Here is a 15301-nt window from a genome sequence, read left to right on the forward strand (position 1 = left end):
CAAACTATAGGCCAATATTAAACCTACCCTTTATATCCAAGTTCCTAGAAGAGATTGTAGCACAGCAGTTATGCTTGTACCTACATAGGAAGAACGTCCATTAATGTCAGGATTTAGACCTCATCATTGCAGAGACAAGACAGCACTGGTTAATGACCTAATACTTCCCTTTGATCAGGTTGCTGTCTCCCTGTTGGTATTGCTTGATCTTGATCATACTATATTAATTGATAGGCTAGAATATGTTGTTTGTTTAAAGGAATAGTCCTCCCTTGGCTCAGGTCTTATTTGACTGAAGCAGATCTGGAGGGTTCATAAGCACAGTTTGTGTGTAGTGAACTGAGAAGTTTGGAGGTTGTCATGCCCCAATCTCTCTCACATTCACTTAGTTTTGCTGACTGTGGAGTGGCTGGATGCTTTATGTCTCAGGAAGCCCTCATATTTGTGTCACCTTCTGGCTCTCACCACTTAGAGACTATGGTGCCAGGTTTAAACTGCAGTTATGGTGGTCAGTTTTGCACTTGGGTCTCAATCATTGAACATTTTATGACTTCAGCAGGTAGGAACTGGTGTTAAATCCATATTCATTGAAATGAATTTAAAAACGAGGCTCATTTCTAAGTTACACAAACCCACTTGACTATATACTGTACAGTTGTGGAAAGGACATGATTTATAATCACACTTTGGGATGGGTTGCCTTTAGAGTCTGGTCCTTCCTCATATAGCCTTAGTGAATTTTTCCTTGCAATTACATTTATATTTACAGCATTTGTATGTATTTTCAAATGGTGGTTGAAGACCTACTTATTCAGGAAACACTTCAAATAGCACCTCTTTCCCTATCTTTTGCATTTATATATATATAAAAAAAAAACCTTTGACAGTTTTTCATTGTATCTTTGAACAGTGTTTTAAACTCATGGTATCTTAAGTATGTAACCTAGTGAGCAGCATTAATGTATCCAATGTTAGAGATTTAAGCACTTATGTACGTCACTCTGGATAAGGGCATCTGCCAAATGCTGAAAATGTACAAAAGTCTCTATCATATACCATGAGCCCAAAACTCTGTTCAAAGTTTTTTCTTTGTTCAATCCTTGCCACCACTGCCTCAGGCTTTGTCATTTATATTCTAAGAGTTTTTTTATTTACTAAATTCTTCCTGAAACCTAAAACCAATCCTTTTTGCCATTTTCTTTTGAACTCTCTTATGAAAAAGACATTTTCTCCTTGGTGTGATTATTGACTGAAGTCTCTCTAATAACACTAATACAGTCTCTTGTTGTTACCTATAATGAAGGCTACAGCAGAGAGTAGATCTTGCTGTTTCTCACACAGTTATGTTCCAAATTAGTTTTGGGATGCAGTCACAGAGTGTTACCGATAGGGTTGTTCCCTTTGTACCACAGGGAGATTTTCCCTTGCCACAATCACCTCTGACTTACTCAATACATCTCTTTCAATAAGTTTCTGTGGATTTCTGAATAACTGCTTTGGGACAAGGTCCATTGTTAAAAGCACTAAACAAGTGAAATTTAATAATTCAATATAGGCTAAAAAGATAAAGGCTCATGTTATAGTGGAAAAATCATTTTATTTTTCTGAGTAGAGGTTGTGATACTGTATCTACCCATCAAGCTTTGTTTATAGGCTTTTATAGTCAACTTCAATTAATTTTAGTAGAGAAAAATAAAAATTATAATAATTTGACATCACCACAGTGGCCAGCCATACTAAGAAATATAAATTGCAAATTAAAATAAATACTTAAAGCTTTTTAAAGATAACACAATACTAGCTTTGTGAAATTCCTGCTGACACTTCATTATCCAAAAGCAGTGATTTTAAGTAATTAGGTAATTAGAATGAACATTTACATTTCTGCCATTTAGCAGACACCCTTATCAAAAGTGACTTACATTTTATTTTAATTTATACAACTAAGCAATTGAGGGTTAAGGGTCTTGCTGAAGCTGCATTGGCAGCTTGGTAGACCTAGGATTCAAACTCATGACCTTCCGATCAGTAGTCGAACACCTTAACCACTACACTATCACATCACTCATCCATGAATAGTGCCCCAAACATTGCCCAGTTGCATTGAACCTTATACTGAACCTGTGTCATGTTTGGTCCAAATACATAATACAATCATAAAATACAGCCATCCAATTAAACCAGCTCCGATACCTATGATTTTCAGAATTATTGAGCTTCTTACACTGATGAATAGTTCAACACCACAACTGTGAGGATTGGCCAAAAATCCACCAAAAATTCACTTTCACATTTTAGAAAATTAATGCACCAAAACCAATTTTCACCTGATCAGATAGTTTTTTTTTAAAAAGATAGGTATCTGACTACAGCTCTGCACCCATGAATGAACAGACCCCAGTTTTTTTACATGACCTTACAGAACGTTATCCTGTATATAGGCCTTCTTGTATTGTGATGCTTTTAGATTATTAATATTTTGATGCTTCTCCATTCCGCTGCTCTCAAAGAGGTGTAATGAATGCTTTACTGCATTATGGTCTTATGATTGCCTTGGCCAGTCCACTTTCCACTGACTTTTAAATTCATTCTGTTGCAACCATCATGAGCCACATCATCAGTGAAGCCTGTTCCAGAATCAGCCATGCGAGCCCAGGCCATGTGCTTGGCTCTTTCTCTACACTTTAACCTTTCCTTTGGTAGATATTTAATACTGGTTCCAGAACATTTTGGAATGATTTCATTGTTGTTTTGAGGTTTTTCTTCACAGCTCACACAATGTTTTGATCATAAACTGCTTTTGATTTTCTTGGCCAATCTGCTCCATTGTTTGTTAGTGGTTAGTGTTTTTTTATTTGTTTTGAGGACATTCTGAATTGTTATATTTGCCATGCCCAGGCCTTTCCTCTTTTCTCAGCTTTAAAATGACTTGTATTACTAGCCATTAAAAATACCTAGTTCATCTAATAATTAAATTAGCTACAACACTCATTTCATTCACACATCAATCCAATTTACTTTTTTATTTTTAATATTTTTGAAACCCCACTGAAACCATAGAGAACTGTTTTATACCATCACATCAGACTGAATACTTACATTAAATAATTTTTTGTACCGATACCATTTCTTTATAATGCAAACCCTCAGTTCCCATGTTAAACAAAGGCACAGTGTTGCAAACATTCATAAATGTCAGCAGTTGTGTGAAGTAATTTAAAATACATTTTTACACTCATTCATGCGGCCTATTGCAGAAGCAGAAGACATTAGGAAGAATCAAGCACCCAATCCACGCAATATAACCCAGGTGAAAACCATGATATACAAAGCTTTCCAAACACAAGACATAAAACCAATGGTGGGGGTGGGGTTTTGGGGTGGGGTCAGGAAAACACCCTTGGGTTGATTAAAAAAAAACCAAAAAAAATCACTTTCTCTATTCCAGGCAAACTGAAGTGTGCACCAAACTTTTATCTTTAGTGAAAAAATTTAAAGTATTTTCTGTTATTACCAAGTGTTTATTTTTGTTTCCCATAGATGTGAAGTGTTAGGTGGCAAAAACAGCATTTTCCATGTGACAGAAATTTGCTGTGACAGATATTTAAGAACTGTTTTGAAAGAATAGTCCAAGGCTAATCTTATCACTGCTGTGAGAGGAGAGCATTGCGATTTGCTTTCATCTTTTCCAGTCTCTTCACCAAGTGATTGTTGGTCATCTCCATTTCCTCAATTTTGTCAAGTGCACCACGTAGCTGCAGAATAAGTTAAAAAAAACAACAAATAAAAACAAGTTTGTGCAGCTCTCCATTTTGCTATAATACATTTGTAATAAATAATTTTAGAAGTGGACCTTTTTCCAACCACCATTTTAAACTTCAATGCAAGTGGCTTACAAAATTCTGATAGTTTTGAGGTCATTTTGATGCATTTCACGAATACTTATATACCTGTTTTTAATGCAATAGCACTTTCATTTGAAAAATGTATTGAGCAGAAGTAGGTAGGGACTATATTTGTATGGCCCTCTCTGACCATCTGTGAGAGGGCCGTACATTAAAAAATATACTGCTGTCTGCCTAGATTGATCAGATCACTGAAATGTATGTCATTAAATGTTTAGATTTACAGTATTTATACAAAAGCTATACAAGCATGATGTTTTGCATCAGTGCATATGTCCTTGATAAAAGTTGCATTTCAATATTTATTCAAAGAAATAAAATTGTTGTGCCCATCACGGCACTCCAACAACAGCAGCTGTAAAAACATACACTCACTGTCCACATTATTAGGAACACCAGCACATGCATGTAGTTATATATCATTAGTGAATCTGGTGGCAGCCCTGCAAGGCTTTAAAATCATGCAGATACAGGTCAAAAGCTTCACCTTTGACTTTAAACGTGAAGAATTGATGTTTCGAGCATTTTAGAAACTAATGATCTCTAGGAAATTTCACACACAACAGTATAACCAGTTTACACAAAATGGTGTTCAAAACAAATAACATCACGAGAGCCTGTAGGCTGAAGCAATTTGCAGAAGAGAGATAGCAGAGGAGCGCTGACCTTTCTTAGTTGAACTATCACCCACAGAACTGTCACTCACTCAATGTTTTTTTTTTTGCACCAATCTGTGTAAACTCTATAGACTGCTATGTGTAAAAATCTCCAGAGATCAGAGAAATTGCAATTTCCCCATTCTTCTGTTTGATGTAAAAACAATTAACTTAAGCTCTTGCATCTTGTTTCTGCATGATTTTTTTGTAATATGCTGCTGCCACAGTATTGACTGATTAGATAACTGCATGAATGTGGAAATAAAATGTGTTTCTTATAAAGTGCATAAATTTTCAATCTACATTTACTTGTATCCTTACCTCCCGCTGAAGTTTTCTTTTCTCTGCCTTTAGTTCATCTTCAATTTTCTCAAAGTTATCAGCTGATGCTTTGTATCTTAACACCTGAGCTTCAAGTCTGTTTATCTATAGGGAAAAGTGCACATTATTAGAACTGAGTGTTTAATTATTTAAAGGCAATTTAACTATCATTAAGATCTGACGATGACAGTCCGTGTTTACCCCAAAGGTAAAAATCTGTGTACATGCAAATAGAGACAGTTACAAGTCTACATGTCAAGCAAATTCAAATAGCATCGATCAGGATGTTACTGATTAGATCAGGGGTCAGCAACCCGCGGCTCCGGAGCCGCAAGTGGCTCTTTCATCCCTCTGTTGCGGCTCCCTGTAGATTTGGAAAATAAAAATTTCATTTCATTTCATTTTATTTTAGTTAGTTAGTTAGTTTAAAAAAAACAGTAATTCTAAATTCTAAGATTATGATGCTCTTGTAACATTAAAATAAACTGTGTTTAATTTTTTTGTCGCTCAAAATATGCGTCATAAGTGCCAAATTGTGAAATCCGACACACAGAAGCAGACGCATTTTTGGTTTGCTGCAGCCGGCAAGTTAAAATTTTGATGTCATGTAGGGCTGTCAAGTGTCACACATTGAGAGTGACAGTCACGCATCGTATTTCTCATGCAGAAAACCTTTTTGACTATTTATCATATATTTAATAAGCTGCAGCGCCCAAAATGTATCAGTCCGCACCGCTGTCTGGAACCGCGCGCGTCTCCCCTGAAGTTATTAGTCGAGCCTGACACTTATCAGCCAATCAAAAAAGAGGCTACACAATAGCCAATCAGAAAATAGCAATATCTGGGAAAGATTTAACCCATCAACCAATGAAAAAAATTGGGGTTGCGGGGGGGTTGGAGATGTCACGCTTGCCTGTCTTCAAAACTTGAGAGCCGAAGAGGACTCAATTAGACATTGAACATTTTATTTGAAAGTAACCTTCAACCCAGCGTCTTTTTTCTTAAGGTTAGTTCAAACTGTTCAAAATATTTTTGTTTGCCTGCAGAAATAAAATTTTGTTTACTCGGTAGCAGTTCATTGATTTTATAAATGCAACACACCACAGTTTTTTCTATACTTTCCATAAATTTAAAAAACGATATATGCAGTGTTATCTTCATTTTAGATGTCAAATGGGTTTTGTGGCTCCCTGTGTTTTTTTTTCTGTGGGAAACGGGTCCAAATGGCTCTCTGAGTGTTCAAGGTTGCCGACCCCTGGATTAGATATTCTTTTATCAATACAAGTTCAAACTCAGTGCATCTACAGTTGTATGCTTTCATAAATTGCTCCTGTGAGTACATATGTATGGATGTATAAAGAGGATAAAATGGAATGATATACTACTCATATATTATGAAAAACATAAAATGTTTCCATTATTAAGTAACATATATTATTATTATTATTATTATTATTATTATTATTATTATTATTATTATTATTATTAATGTTGTTTGCAAAGCAGCATTCTTATTATTGTGCATACTTATTATTATACATGAAGATAACCCTGAATATATCGTTTTTTACCTTTATGGAAAGTATAGAAAAAAACTGTAGTGTGTTGCATTTATGAAATCAATGAACTGCTACTGAGTAAATTAAATTTTATTTCTGCAGGCAAAAAAAATTTTTTTTTGAACAGTTTGAACTAACCTTAAGAAAAAAGATAATGGGTTGAAGGTTACTTTGAAATAAAATGTTCAATGTCTAATTGAAGCGTGATATCTCCACCCCCACTCCACCCCCCCACCCACAACCCCAATTTTTTTCATTGGTTGTTGGGTTAAATCTTTCCCAGATAGTGCTATTTTCTGATTGGCTGTTGTGTAGACTTTCTCTTTTTGAATGGCTTCAAATGCGTGACTGTCACTCAATGTGTGACACTTGACAGCCCTGTATGACATCAAAATTTTAACTTGCTGGCTGCAGCAAACCAAAAATTTGTTTACAAACCAAAAGTCTGATTCTGTGTCGGATTTCGGAAGTCGGCAGTTATGACGCATATTTAGAGCGACAAAAAAAATTAAACACGGTTTATTTTACTTTTACAAGAGCATTATGATCTTAGAATTTAGAATTACATTTTTTTTTAAACTAACTAACTAAAATAAAATAAAAATTTAAATTAAATATTTATTTTCCATATCTACAGGGAGCCGCAGCAGAGGGATGAAAGAGCCACTTGCGTCTCCAGAGCCGCGGGCTGCCGAACCCTGAACTAGACCCATAAATGAGGTGTCAAATCGACCGGCTCATTAAGGAGAGGTGTGCTATGACTTTAATAAGCGATCCAACCAATGATGTTCGCACAGCGGACGAAAAAGCGGGAAAAAAATTCCTAAAATTCCTTTAAGCTCTCACATACGCAGTGTGCGCAGAGCTCAGGCACGGCTTCGCTCTCTGCGTTCTCCTAGTGACTGTAGATGTAAAGGAGACTCTCAATACATCTACACTATCAATCCAATGATTCCAAAAGTATTGGCACCCCACCGGGTATTCTGGTGACGGCACTCGAAACACCACGTGTAGCCCCGCCCCCAAATTAAGCGAAATCAAAAAGTTTGCACAACATGGACGTGTCATATATCAAAACACTCAGCACGATGAGGGGAACTTCATTTTCTTCAGGAAATGTACATTCTAGTTATTATTATTATTTATTATTATTATTACCATCATCCTCATTAGTAGTAGTAAAATTGGTCATTTTGAAACTTACATTTTGTTCCATTGTGCCCATTTCTTGTTCCGCCTTTGAAAGTTTGAATTTATATTCACTAATTTGTCGGTTGACATCTCCTACGAAGAACACACGGATATAAGTTTGAATTAGAAGAAAAAAACATTTTTTTTCCTTTCAAATATACAAGCACAGTGAAATTATTTTCTTTACTTTTGGATTTCCCCCCTAATTTCAAACATTCAGAGGAAAGTGCTATCTACCATCTTTTGCATGCAAGAGATCTTAGATATCCATGATTGGCTAATGCTGCTGTAACTCAGAGAAGAGGAGGGAACTGCCACCACTCCGTGGCTGATAGCATGGCCAATGCTCTCATGTATTCCTGGCCAAGTGTGACCCTGGCATCCTCTGGATTCAACCTCAAGATATGCAGGACAACAGGGTAAATGCTTTTCTGTTGTGCCACTTGGAAGTGTGAAATTCTTTTCTTTGTATATAACAGCTTGTTTGGAGCCTAGGATTAGTGCACAGGTTCAGCCATGATACTGAGCCCTCACTATAGAAAGGAGCATTGCTTATGAGCCCAGCCAAACCTACAGCTTTGTGCTAACTATGAATAGCAAACAAATCAAATCCAAAGAGGTTATTTACATTCTGTTAGCAAACCTTCAATGGTAATATATATACATTTATTATTGTTCATTTATGCCAAGTCTAAGTCTACAAAGATCAGTGGATGATCAAACAAGATTAGTACAATATAGCATATATGGTCCCAATAAAACAAAAGTACCCATTCAGCTCTCTTCAAGGTCTTCCTTTAAATGTATTAATCATTATTTAACATTTCTTCCGTAGGGTGGCTGGGTGCTCCCTTAGAGTTTGGGTGAGGAGCTCGGTCACTCGGGAGGAGCTCAGAGTAGAGCTGCTGCTGCTAAACAAAAAGGGGAATCAGCTGAGGTGGCTTGGGCATCTGTTTCGGATGCCTCCTGGACACCTCCCTGGGGAGGTGTTCCGGGCATGTCCAACCGGGAGGAGGCCCCGGGGAAGACCTAGGACACGCTGGAGGGACTATGTCTCTCGGCTGGCCTGGGAACGCCTCGGTATTCCCCTGGAAGAGCTGGAGGAAGTGTCTGGGGAGAGGGAAGTCTGGGCGTCCCTGCTTAGACTTCTGCCCTCGCGACCCGGCCCCGGATAAGCGGTATAAGATGGATGGATGGATGGAAAATGTATTCTCATTTTTAATACTAGTATGCATTAGAAGTTTAATATGCTCTCACTTCTTTAGCACTTCTGGACAAAATAAAGGTATGCACTGTTGGCAAGCGCTGAAAATCTCTAAAATAAATGCAGTTGTCAGTATACCTTGTGAAAGGACATAGTAAGTTCAGGATGAAGATTTTCTTTGCTTTTACTTAATAAAAATGATATACCTTTTTCAAATACTTTTAAGATTGACTGATTTAACTTTATAAACATCCAGTGATAACATTTTAGTCATTTTAAAGGAATTACATTTTTTCATTAAAATGGAAAAATAAAAAACTAAACAAAAAAGAGTTCAACTGCTTATAAGTGTGAACTTACTCTGCATTTCAATTATGTTCAAGTCAGTGCCATTTTCTAGACGTTCTCCCTCTGAGTAAACACTTTCCATCTTAGAATGTTTCTGTCTCTCATCCTGTAGCTGTGTTTTTAGTTTCCTTATCTGTGAGAGATGCAAAAGCAGATGATCAACAAATGTTCTCTTCTGGGGAAATGTATTTTTATGCTGATTAACTTAATAATAATGAATCCTTCAAATAATCAATTTAGATATAATAATTATAATAATAATATTCATACTTGGGATAAAAGTTCATCCTTTTCTTCAGCAAGCTTTCGTAGTCGAGTATCTGTTGTTAGAAAAAAAGGTGTTTACAACTCAAAGTATGTCGAACACAATCAAATTTTTTTTTTTTTTTTTTTTTTGGCTCAATCTGTTTTCGTACCCAGAGGACCATCCCCAGCTGACTCTAGAACCTGAGCAGATTCCTGAGAGACAAGAGAGATCACTGAGGTGTGGGATTCTCGACTGTCATCCCCATTGGCCGTGCCCTCTGGAATGATAACCAGTCCATGTTTCTGTAGGGTGAACAGTAATGAAGTAAGTTTTATGGATGTCCAAACACAGAATATATATGCACAGCTAAAAATTCTTCATGATTTAATAATCATCATGAAAAAAGACACTGGGGTAATATTTGTATTATCTTAACTACTTAATAATGACATGAAAAACTTTACATACCAGAATAGATGCTATGGTGACTTCTATACCTGTATCTAGCACATCTGCAGTATACTGTATACGCAATAACCGTAGATAAGAATAAATAAACAGAAAACCCATTTACTTCATACTTAGTTACAGGACTTTGGGGTCCAGGGCTTCCTGAGTTCTATATTTTTGCATATTTGTCACACTTAAATGTTTCAGATCTTCCAACAAATTACATTACAGTATTTAATCTAGATAAATAAAGTTTGTCACAACAAGTTTGGCTTAACAATGCTAGTCGAGACAGACAGACAGACAGACAGACAGACAGACAGACAGACAGATAGATAGATAGATAGATAGATAGATAGATAGATAGATAGATAGATAGATAGATAGATAGAAAGAAATCAAGAAATCCAAATGAGGTTTGATAACTACTCCTGTAGACTGATGGTAACTATTTTTTAAAAGACATGGGTTGTGTTACATCTGGTGTAAAAAAAAACTATATTTCACAATAGGAGCATCATACTCCATTCCAAAATAAGAAAATACTACATTGAAAAAGTGGTGGTACAGAAACACCAAATTGTTGGTGATAATTTGCTGCTTCAGAATGTGTATGGCTTCAGAAGGTTCTGACACAACCATGAACTCTACCAGAAAAATCTGAAGTACAAGTGCAATTCAAGTACTAATCTTAAGCACAAGATCATAGTGTACCTCTGAATGCCTCAATGTCTAAACCTGCAGGGCATATACAATGGAAAAAAAATCTTACACATATTTGTGTAGAACACTACAGTATTTGTACCTGGCAGAGTCCCTCAGAAGTAAAAATGGACAGAGGCTCTCCAATCTGTGAAAGAGTGTGTAAAAGATTGCCGAATACTTTAAAAACAACGTTTCTCAATGTCAAATTGCCAAGGCTTTGCAAATCTCATCTACAGTGCATAACATCATTAAAAGAGTAGAGAGACTGAAGGAATCTCTGAGCGTAAAGGATGAAGACCTTTATTGGATGCCCATGGTCTTCGGGCTCCCAGACGTTACTGCATGGCTCATCGGCATGATCGTGTCAATGACATTACTAAACGGGCATAAGAATACTTCCAGAAACCACTGTCGGTAAACGCAATCTGCCCTGCCATGCCAACTAAGGCTCTGTATGTATACAACAACAGCATGGATTCATCGCCTGCCTGCAGTTCAGATCCTTCACCTATAGAGAACACTTGGCATATCATTAAATGAAAAATATGTCAAAGATGACCACAAACTCTTCAGAAGCTGGAAACCTATATCAGGCAAGAATTTGACCAAATCCCAACACCCAAACTCCAGAAACTCATAACCTTGATGCCCAGACGTCTTCAAACTGTTTTGAAAAGCAGAGGACTACACATGCTACACCATAGTAAACATGTCCCCTTCCCAAATTTGAAAAGAGCTCGTTTAGTGGATAAAAGTGTACATTTTCTCTGTTTAAACATTTTTATGTTATCTATGTTCTATTGTGAATAAAATATTGGCTTATGTGATTTGAAAAAACTTTTTTTGGAATCCTGGTTATATAAAATTATTTTCTCTTGTCCATCATTTCCTAAAACCCATTTTTTGTTAAATGGGCTTTCTATGGTAACAGCAAATACATGACAACAGTGTACTTTACAGATCCCTTCAGTTCAAGGATTTTTTTCATCATATACTCAATCTAAAAATTAATTAAATATACTATTTTCCCCATTAATATAAACAATATATAACAGTCAAGTGAAGACTTTTAGATATCTTTTTTAAGAGTGTTAAAAAAATCTTTTCTAAGAATTTTTTTTAAGAGTGTTGTGTTATATTATATTATATATAGTCATAGACGTCATACTCATATAGTCTATAGAACGTGACTAGAGTCCGTCTTTGGCTAATTACACTAACTGGATATGATTTAGAAATGCAGAAACCTGTCCAACAATTTGCAATGCTTGTCAGACCAAAAGAAATCACTCCTAGGAACTTTACAGACATCTGTTATCAAATAGACATAGATTTGGGGAGGGGTATAAAATCAGTTCTATGTCTTTGCATGTTTCCAGAAACATGGTGGTCCCCCAATCACAGAAAAATCAAATTAGAGGAACAACAAAGATCTTACCAGTCTAAAACTATACAGTACACAACCAACCAGACCAGGGGTCGGCAACCTTGAACACTCAGAGAGCCATTTGGACCCGTTTCCCACAGAAAAAAAACCACAGGGATCACAAAACCCATTTGACATCTAAAATGAAGATAACACTGCATATATCGTTTTTTACCTTTATGGAAAGTATAGAAAAAACTGTGGTGTGTTGCATTTATGAAATCAATGAACTGCTACCGAGTAAACTAAATTTTATTTCTGCAGGCAAACAAAAATATTTTGAACAGTTTGAACTAACCTTAAGAAAAAAGACGCTGGGTTGAAGGTTACTTTCAAATAAAATGTTCAATGTCTAATTGAGTCCTCTTCGGTTCTCAAGTTTTGAAGACAGGCAAGCGTGACATCTCCAACCCCCCCGCAAACCCAATTTTTTTCATTGGTTGTTGGGTTAAATCTTTCCCAGATATTGCTATTTTCTGATTGGCTATTGTGTAGCCTCTTTTTTGATTGGCTGATAAGTGTCAGGCTCAACTAATAACTTCAGGGGAGACGCGCGCGGTTCCAGACAGCGGTGCGGACTGATACATTTTGGGCGCTGCAGCTTATTAAATATATGATAAATAGTCAAAAAGGTTTTCTGCATTAGAAATACGATGTGTGGAGGGAAAGCGTGATAAAAGACCCAAATGTGTGACACTTGACAGCCCTGCATGACATCAAAATTTTAACTTGCCGGCTGCAGCAAACCAAAAATGCGTCTGCTTCTGTGTGTCGGATTTCACAAGTCGGCAGTTATGACGCATATTTTGAGCGACAAAAAAAAAACACGGTTTATTTTAATGTTACAAGAGCATCATAATCTTAGAATTTAGAATTACTGTTTTTTTTAAAACTAACTAACTAAACTAAACTAAAATTTAATTAAATTTTTGTTTTCCAAATCTACAGGGAGCCGCAGCAGAGGGATGAAAGAGCCACTTGCGGCTCCGGAGCCGCGGGTTGCCGACCCCTGAACCAGACCCTTACTGTGTACAAATAAAACAAATGACAAGTATACATTTTAAATGATGTTAAATGAAAATTTAAATTAAATCTAAAAGAGTTTTGATTTTATTTTGCATTAGTTTGCAAACATTAAAAAAATGTTGCTTTGTCATTATGGGTTACTATGTGCAAATTTAATTTAATTTAATTTACACATTAACTACAATTAAACTGAGAAACTTTCATAATGTACAAAACCCATCATTAAGAAATCTTTTGTACATTGTTGCATTTCTTGATCTTCAGCACTGACATACCTCTACAGATTTGGATTTCCCCTTGAGTTCAGCCAGCTCATCTTTGAGCTCATCCCTCTCATTCCTAATGCAATCAAAGTACTCTTTCTGTCTCTCTAAGGCCTGGTCAACAGCAGGACAGGAAAGAGAGAAGAACCATGAGCAGAACAAGTAGAGAAGGACAGGTCACATGCATGCAAAACACATGCATAATGGTCAAAATGCACAGACTGCATAGTTAACATGCATAGTCAAGATGGCAGCAAGCATAAAAGTAGCATGAACAAAATGATATGCAAATAAAATGAGAGCAAAGCTCAGGTTAAAGAGAAATATCTAAATGTTTTAATCCACTCTGTGCATCTGTATTCATGTGTGTCACATTTGTCAGTTAGTATGAGGTGTTTGTGGTTATGTACTGTGTTTCATTTTCTCCAAAAATGACAAAGATTCCATAGCTTTTCCTAGCCACATATATATAAGCATTTAATGTGTTTACAGAGGCCTCTTCAGTCTTTTTTTTTTTTTAACAAGTTGGACTGAAATTGAGGAGATTGTGACCATGTCCGTGCCTCCAAATATGCCCACCACCTGACTATGGATAGGGAGCAAAGGAGTTAGAGAAGTTAGGGGAAAGTTTGTGTGGCCCATAACAGAGAATAGCTTTGATCTAAAAAAGCCGACAGGAATGGCTCTGTCTGCTGCAAAGGATCTGGTGCTCAATTTTTAGTGACAGACAAATAATTAGGCAAAAATCTATGATAATAATCTCATTCTTTTTGGTCTTGGGGAGTACATACCAAAAGTGGACTAAAAGAAAGACAACCACTAAATCTGCAACAGGGTAATGGGTGCCCAATGCTCACACTCATGTGCATGGGCCAGTATGATCTGATCACACAAAGGAGCTACTGCAGCACAAATTGCTAAACACATTGCCTCTTGGTGTGAACAAAACACATTGCCTCTTGCTGTGTTTGGGGCAGTATAGCCACAGACCTATTCGAGTGTCCATGTTGATCCCTGTCCACCCCTGAAAGTGCCTACAATAACAGACTACACATCTACACATACACATCTAAAATATTAAGGGAACACTTAATCATCACAGAATAACACCAACTCAATTAAATTTCATGGAGATCACCAGCTTTGGTGTAAATGAAAGTGACTACATGCACTGGAGAGGCCACAGCAATGCAACCACCAATTTTCTGAGGCCATCATGGGCACAACCACCAACCACAAAGAACAAATGCCAAGGCACCTTCAAAATGTTATACTGCCTGCAACAACATCTAGAATGACAGCTTTAATGGTGGGTCAGTGATGAGGAGTCATATGGGGAGGAATATCCTTGGATGTTTGCACAGACCTTAGACCTCCACCCAAAGACCTACATGTGCAAGCCAACTGTACCCTTACTGGTGTTGGGTACCAGGATGAAATCCTCAGATCCACTGTCAGACCTTATGCTGGTGCAGTGACAATGACATGACAATGCCCAATCTTATGTAGACAGGGTGCACTGATGCCATTGACTGGCCCACATGCTCCCCACACCCAAATCCAATTTAGAACCTCTGGAATGTTATGTATCGGAGCATGTGAAGCTGCCAAATCGCATCATAGACTGTCCAGGAGTTCACTGATTCCCTGATCCAGGTCTGGGACGAGATCCTCCAGGACACTATCTGCCATTAAATCAGGAGCCTGCCCAGATGTTGTCAGGAATGCATCCAGGCATAAGGGAGGAATACACAATCGCAATTGCCCTGATGAAATTAATGCAAACTGTATCCAAACTGGATCAGCCTGTAATATCAATGACTGACCACTGTCACATCATTTTGCTCTGAACAAATTACACAATGTATATGAATATAGGATTTTCTAGTTTAAAATTCTGTTCAAGATCCAAATTGTGATACTAGTGTTCTCTTCAATATTTTTGAGCAGTGTATACACACACATTCAATTAATTAGGAAAACCTATAAATGTATGCAGT

General features: G+C 36.9%; 1 protein-coding gene across 27 annotated transcripts in view; it reads right to left on the reverse strand.

Annotated features, from left to right (window-relative positions):
* Positions 1-3008: 3008 nt before the first annotated feature.
* Positions 3009-15301, reverse strand: part of lrrfip2 (leucine rich repeat (in FLII) interacting protein 2) — a 51684-nt gene continuing 39391 nt past the window's right edge. For 21 of the 27 annotated variants that reach the window (XM_047811882.1, XM_047811886.1, XM_027150157.2 and 18 more), the window contains 7 exons: positions 13314-13415; positions 9601-9733; positions 9455-9504; positions 9197-9317; positions 7646-7725; positions 4883-4987; positions 3009-3755 (listed from right to left, as the gene is read on the reverse strand). In XM_047811882.1, the coding sequence (XP_047667838.1) occupies positions 3645-3755; positions 4883-4987; positions 7646-7725; positions 9197-9317; positions 9455-9504; positions 9601-9733; positions 13314-13415 (702 nt within the window). In that variant the 3' untranslated portion in view covers positions 3009-3644. The remainder of the gene's footprint in view (positions 3756-4882; positions 4988-7645; positions 7726-9196; positions 9318-9454; positions 9505-9600; positions 9734-13313; positions 13416-15301) is intronic. The other 6 variants (XM_047811885.1, XM_047811887.1, XM_027150164.2 and 3 more) reach the window with 1 other exon arrangement.

Source organism: Tachysurus fulvidraco, chromosome 4 (genome assembly GCF_022655615.1).
Source record: "Tachysurus fulvidraco isolate hzauxx_2018 chromosome 4, HZAU_PFXX_2.0, whole genome shotgun sequence".
In the NCBI taxonomy this organism is placed as follows: Eukaryota; Metazoa; Chordata; class Actinopteri; order Siluriformes; family Bagridae; genus Tachysurus; species Tachysurus fulvidraco.